Genomic DNA, 6,934 nt, shown 5'->3' on the forward strand with positions numbered 1-6,934 from the left:
CCTCCATTCTCCCCTCTGGCTCTTGGGCACGCACGGACACGTGCCCGGCGTGAGTTTTAAGCCACCGGGTCCGGGATGCGAACCGCGGTGGACTATGTGGGAGTCCAGTGACATAGCCATTATGCTAACTGCTGGTTCCCTCCTTGTTCTATTTTAAGATGCAGCCACCTGAACTCCAACTCAATACTCCCTCATTAATTTTCCTCCTAGCATTATCACTATCTGACTAATAAAGACTGTCTTTACTTGAAATGTGGCTCATTGTGGATTTTTTGCATTAATTTTGGAGGGTCTTTTTATTATTATTATTATTATTATTTGTATGAAAATACTATTTTATCTTGATTACTGAGTTATCTCCTCTCCTCCCTTCCCCCAATTAAATTCCATTGTATTGGCTTACTGTCCATCTCTTTTCCTGGAATGTAAGCTACAGTGAATGCAGAGAATTCTGTTTTGTTCATTATTCCCCCCACTCCCCCGTCGTGTACGTGGTAGTTGCTCAAACAATACTTTTGATTGGAAGTTTGAATTGTGTCTTACAGACTTTCTCCAACTGTTTAACAATTTTGAAATTATTTACATTGAAAACCTGTACATCCTAGGGTGGATTACAAAGTACAGTGTTCGGTGGGTTGTCATTGCTACACCGCCGCTGGCGGGCCTCCTACTCGGAGAGTGGGAGGGGCCTGGCAGGGGTGGGAACATCAGATTCATAGTCAAGACTTCGACCATAGAGTTACACCTCCCTAGTTCCTAGAGCGCACTCCTGGAATCATGATTTTCTGCCCAGACCTATCTATCGTCTTGGGGAGACGTTCTCTGTCCTGGACTAATCTTCCGGAAAGCCTCTCACTGGCGGCTAGAGAGGGGTGGGGCCAGAGTGTCCCGCCCCCGCCTCCTGAGCGAGACTTTGTGATTGGTGAAAAGGACGGGAGGCGGGGCTTGGAGACAGGATTGTCCCTGGCGCAGGCGCGCTGGCCCGGCGTGGCGGTAGCGTGGGAAGTGCTGGCTAGGACTTCGCTGGTGAGCGTGGGTGACATCTAGACATGAGGGTCGGGCGGGATCGCGGAGGGAAGTAAGGACCGGGTTCTGGGCGCAGAGGACCTAGAGACCTGTGGCTGTTTCCCCACATGCATCCCATGCTTGAATGGGAGCGGGGTCACAGTCAAACTCAAACGATCCTTATTCTTCCGAGGTAAAAAGAGAGCAGCACTTGCTCCCCTGTCTGCCTCTGATCGTGAGGGTCACAGAGTTCCTACAGCCTGGCCCTGCCAAGGCCCCGGGGCTCACCTGGTGGCTGAGTCAGCCTTCCCTTTCTTTATGGGAAAATCGAGGTTCAGAAAATGGGGCACCGGAGAGTGGTGGCCGAGCAGTTCTTAGAGCCAGGTCTGGGGTCCCTTTGCTGTTTTAGGCGGCGCAGTCAGTAATGGCAACTTCATAGATTTGGAGACACCGCCCTTGCCTTCCTCAGAGCCTCCCTCTTCTGTGACTGGGCTTTGATATTAACAAGTATAACAACAAACGCTTTAGGCACTTACTGTGTAACTGAATGATGAGTTGGAGTTGCTAGGGAATGGCGTATTCCAGGAATGATGAGCAGTCTGGGGCATATTAAGGGAGGGGTAGGACAAGCTGGAAGGGATGTGTTGAGATCCAGGTATGAAGAGTTTGGTGCGATTCTGAGAAATTATGATTGGGAGCAGTAGTGGATTAAAAATGGGAGTGAGTGGTCCAGTGTTTTTAAAGCTGTTATATATATGGAGACTATAATAGATGGATGGGTCAAGAATAATTGGATTCATTCATTGGTAAAACGTTTATTTTTTTCTTTTTGCCATAGGGCACGTACACTCACCAGACAGAGGCAGAGGGAAAGTGAGAAATCACCCCTGAGAAGGGCTGACCACGCCACAATCCCTTCTCCTCCCAGGATTTTGGGCATGCACACACATGTACACAGCATGTTATTCAATTCACGGGATCTGGGACTCAAACCACAAAGTCAGCTATATGGGGCCCAGCACATACACCACACTCCCTGCTGATCCACGTAAAACCTATTTTTTAAGTTTGTCACAGAGATAAAGAGACAAGCACCCTCAACAGAGTCACATGCCATGATCCTCCCCCCAGCTATCCAGATCACAGGCCCATGCCTGGAGTGTACAGGTCCACCTGGGAACTGAACCCTCACCTTCCCAGTGGATTTCCACCATCACAGAGTGTTGCATTACTACTGCCCCATTGCAGCTGGGCCATTTTCATGGGAGATTTAGTGAGTGTCCACTATGTCCAGATACTATGCTGAATGCTACATATACGACCCAGGATAATTAGTCATGGTGGCTCCTCTGGTGGAGTTTACTATGTAAATCAGCACGTTGTACAGCTGGGTCTGTAGCAGTTCACCAGTGTGGTCCTCGGACCTGCAGCATCTCCATCACCTAGGAACTTATAAGAAATGCAAGTTTCAGGGCCAGCAGGTGGCATGGTGGTTAAGGCACTGGACTCCCACATGGCCAACTGTGGTTCGAGTCACGGACCTGGCAGCTTGCTTTCCTGACTTTCCTTCTCTCTCTCTCTCTCTCTCTGGTGAGCACATGTGCCCTGTAGTTTCTTCCCACACCCCAGACCTACCGAATCAGAACTCCCCACAATCGGTGTTTAACAAGCCCTCCAGTGATCCTGATGTGTGCTTAAATTCCCAAACCACTGGGCCACTGCAGTGTACTAAGTGGCCACCCCAAGGCTGAGGCAGTTAGGGCCAGAGAGAAGGGAGCGGGCTTGAGTGAAATCTTGGAGACAGACTCATTTGCTCTAGGTAGAGTTAAGGATGAAGGAGCTTCTGACTCAGGCCAGGAGGCCAAAGGTGGTCTCTCAAATAAGTAGTAGAGCCAGGTATGAACTCACACATGCCCCTTGCCTCCATGGGCTACACTTTTCCCTGAAGCCACCCTAGGGCTCCGTGGCAGTGCTTCCAGTCTCATATCTGTACACTGCACGGGAGAAGTGGATGAGGCTGCGGGAGTTGGACAAGCCCAGCTGGAGGACCGGAGGCTGCTGAAGACAGTGGGGACCAGCTGAGGGCTTCCAGCTCCCAGGGCTGAGAGGAGTCAGTAATACTGCCAGGGAGCTTGTGCATGGACTATGCTGAGTCATAGAGTTACTCGCCGAATTTGGCAGTATAAATCAGGAAACTCCAATGAGTTTATACCCTTTGACTCTGTAATTCCTTTCTCTATTGTCTTCCAAATACAGAACAAAAAAGAAGACACCTCTGTTTATCATGGTGTATGTAGAACAGAGAAAATGGACAACTATAGTAGAATAGTTTTCGATGTAGTCGTTCAGTGAAATGTGCTGCTGTTAGAAATACCGATTTTGCAAAATCGTAGAGTAGCATACTTGCCTGTTGGACAGTGTCTAGGAAGGTCCTGCCCTGTGATGAGGATTCAGCAATGAACCAGCTAGAGTGGTCCTGGCTGGACAGCACTGTGTCTGGGGGAAGGCAGCAGCCCAGTGAGCAGTCACCTGAGTGGTTGGCATTGGACAGGGATGAGTGGGCTGTACAGGACAACCCAGTCCTTTGGGGTGAGGACAAGGAAAGCTTCCTAGGTTGGTAATCCTGAGGCCTGCAGATGGGTAGATGTTGGTGTGCAGAGGGGACGGGGTGTCCTTCGCACTGGAGACAGTGTGTTTGAGAGTAAGCATGGTGTAGCCAGAACAGGGAGAGGGTGGGAGGGAGATAAGGCCAGAGGGCTCCAGCTTACCTAGGGCTGTATGTGCCCCAGAGTCAGACGTTTAGACCGTATTCTAAGGGCTGCAGGAAAGTGTTTTAAGCAAGAATCCTCACTGTCTGTGTGTTGGAAGTCTTCCCCAGAAGGAGGCAGGAATGGAGCAGGAGGCCAGCGAGGAGGAGATTGCAATGGCCCAGATGAGATGGTGGCCTAGACCTAGGCAGAGGCTGTGGAGAGAAAGGGATACATTCAACTGCAAACAAACAGACCTGATGAAACCGCCAAGAGGGCTGGTGAATGGGACAAAAGAGGAGCAGAATAGACGAACCTAGGTTTCCGGCATGGTGAAGGGCAGCTCATGTGCCATTCAAAGTGATAGGCAACACGGAGGGGGACAGATGCCAAGCTCATTCTGCAACGCAGAGTTTGAGGAACCCACATAGTAAATTCCCCAGGAGGCAGGTGGGTGCAGGCCTGGACTCGGGAGACACACAGGCGAAGCAGAGGTGTTGACTCAGCTTGCATTCTGGCCAGGGAGCATAGGCTGTGAAGAGGGCAAGGGACACAGTATTCCAGCGTGTGTCCGTGCACGTAGACATCCACATGCATGCAAATGCAAGGTGAGTGAGGTTGAGGGGGACAAAGGACAGGGTTTACAGAAGAAACAAGGAATTACTGAGTCGTCGGAAAGGTCATGATAAATTTTTGCATAGAGAAATATGTCATGGCTTCTTTTTTGTTTTAGAAAGATTTTTGCTGTAGTGCACGTGCACTCACCAGAGAGGCAGACAGAAAGCGTGAAATCTACCCCCAGGGGGATACCCACATGACAATCCTTTCTCCATTCTCCTCTTGGGATCTTGGACACACATGCAGATGCGCCCAGCGTGAGGTTTAAGCCACCATGCCCAGGACTCAAACCATGGTTGGCTATGTAGGAGTCCAGCAGACTCGAACCGCTGTCGGCTCTGTGGAAGTTCAGCAACATAACCATTACACCATCTGCTGGTCCTACATCATGACTTCTTTGACCCAGTACAGCAGAATATTAGCAGCAGTTGTCGCTGGGCCGAAGGATTAGTTGATTTTCCTTTTTCTTAACTCTTCTAAATTCCCATGGTCTTGTGGTTGTTACCATTTCACAGATGAAGAAACTGAGCCCAGGTGGACTCGGGCACACATCCCAGAGTGCAGCCAGGAGGAAGCTCAACTCAATTCCAGGCTGCCTGGTTTCAGAGTCTGTGTGGACCCTACGTGCAGGTGTCCTCACAGTGTGATTTAAAAAAAAAAAAAAATGGGAGAGAGAAGAAAAGCAGTGCTTTGATCTGCCAGGAAGTTAGAAATGGAAGGCTTTGTATTTCATAAAATCAGTGGCTGTCTTAAGCTCACTGGAGACCCGCCTGTGCTGCTCATGGTGTCAGAGCACAGCGAAGGCTCATTTCCACACAATTCATTTTCTCCAGGTGCCAGCGCCTCCCTGTGCCAGACTGTCATGGAAGGGCTATTGATAAGATTCAGAGCGCAGTCTGTCCTGGCCACCTGCAGCCACCAGCTCTCTGGGTATGTTCCCCTTAGGTCTCACCACGGTGCCCCAAAGAGAGGGCAGCGCTTAGTGCTGTCCCGCTTGTTCCAGCCTCAGAACCTTCGAGAAGACCAGGTGCTCTCCCTAGAGGGCAAGTCTGGTGACCTGACTTGTAAGAGCCAGCGGCTGATGCTGCAGGTGGGCCTGATCCACCCGGCAAGCCCTGGCTGTTACCACCTCCTGCCTTACACCGTCCGTGCCCTGGAGAAGCTCGTGCGGGTGATAGACCAGGAGATGCTGGCCATTGGGGGCCAGAAAGTCAACATGCCCAGCCTCACCCCAGCAGAGCTCTGGCGAGCCACCGGCCGGTGGGACCTGATGGGCAAGGAGCTGCTGAGACTGAGAGACAGGCACGACAAGGAATACTGCTTAGGACCGACTCACGAGGAAGCCGTCACGGCCCTGGTTGCCACCCAGAAGACACTGTCCTATAAGCAGCTTCCACTCCTGCTGTACCAGGTGACCAGGAAGTTTCGGGATGAGCCCAGGCCTCGCTTTGGTCTTCTCCGGGGCCGAGAGTTTTACATGAAGGACATGTACACCTTCGACTCCTCCCCAGAGGCCGCCCAGCAGACCTACAGTCTGGTGTGTGACGCCTACTGCAGCCTCTTTGACCGGCTGGGGCTGCAGTTCGTCAAGGTCCAGGCAGATGTGGGCAGCATTGGGGGCACGATGTCACACGAGTTCCAGCTGCCCGTGGATGTTGGAGAAGACCGGCTTGTAGTCTGCTCCAGCTGCAGCTTCTCGGCCAACATGGAGACGCTAGGCATGTCACAGATGAACTGCCCTGTTTGCCAGGGCCCGCTGACCGAGACCAAAGGCATTGAGGTGGGGCACACGTTTTACCTGGGCACCAAGTACTCTTCCATCTTCAATGCCCAGTTTACCGATGTCCACGGCAAAGCAGCCCTAGCTGAAATGGGGTGCTATGGCTTGGGTGTGACCCGGATCTTGGCTGCTGCCATCGAAGTCCTGTCTACAGAAGACGGTATTCGCTGGCCCAGCCTCATTGCCCCTTACCAAGCCTGCCTCATCCCCCCTAAGAAGGGCAGTAAGGAGGCGGCGGCTGCAGAGCTCCTGGGGCATCTGCACGACCACATCTCAGAGGCTCTGCCCCAGCTTCGCGGGGAGGTACTGGTGGATGACAGGACCCACCTGACCATTGGAAACAGACTGAAAGACGCCGGCAAGCTTGGCTACCCCTTTGTGATCATCGCGGGCAAGAGGGCCCTCGAGGACCCTGCGCATCTCGAGGTTTGGTGTCAGAACACTGGGGAGGTGCTTTTCCTCACCAAAGAAGGGGTCCTGGAGTTGCTGACGCAGGTGCAGGTTGTGTAGATGTCCCGTTCCCAGCCATGGAGCTCACTCTAACAGTATGTTTTCCACACTCCTTTTCTGGGCTGGTCTCCCTAGAAGCAGGAGCACATGGACGGTGAGACCATGGTAGGAAAACCCGTTTCCATCCAGCCATTAGTTCAGATTCTTTGTATGTCAGGTCGTTAACTTGACCATATACCATTCCTTTTCTATTCCATTGTAGGCTTTATTTGGCAGGTGAGAGGTGAGAAAGAGGAGAAAGAGTTCTTTTTTTTTTTTTTTTTTTTGAGAGGTT

The 6,934-nt window shown here is 51.6% G+C and overlaps 1 protein-coding gene across 1 annotated transcript; it reads left to right on the plus strand.

Annotated features, from left to right (window-relative positions):
• The first annotated feature begins 967 nt into the window (after window positions 1-967).
• Window positions 968-6,765, plus strand: PARS2 (prolyl-tRNA synthetase 2, mitochondrial). Its single transcript, XM_006146109.2, has 2 exons — window positions 968-1,026; window positions 5,204-6,765. The coding sequence occupies exon 2, from the start codon at window positions 5,233-5,235 to the stop codon at window positions 6,658-6,660; it is 1,428 nt and encodes a 475-aa protein (XP_006146171.1). The 5' UTR covers window positions 968-1,026; window positions 5,204-5,232; the 3' UTR covers window positions 6,661-6,765.
• Window positions 6,766-6,934: the final 169 nt, after the last annotated feature.

The sequence above is a fragment of the Tupaia chinensis genome, unplaced genomic scaffold (genome assembly GCF_000334495.1).
Source record: "Tupaia chinensis unplaced genomic scaffold, TupChi_1.0 Scaffold000165_2, whole genome shotgun sequence".
Taxonomy (NCBI): Eukaryota; Metazoa; Chordata; class Mammalia; order Scandentia; family Tupaiidae; genus Tupaia; species Tupaia belangeri.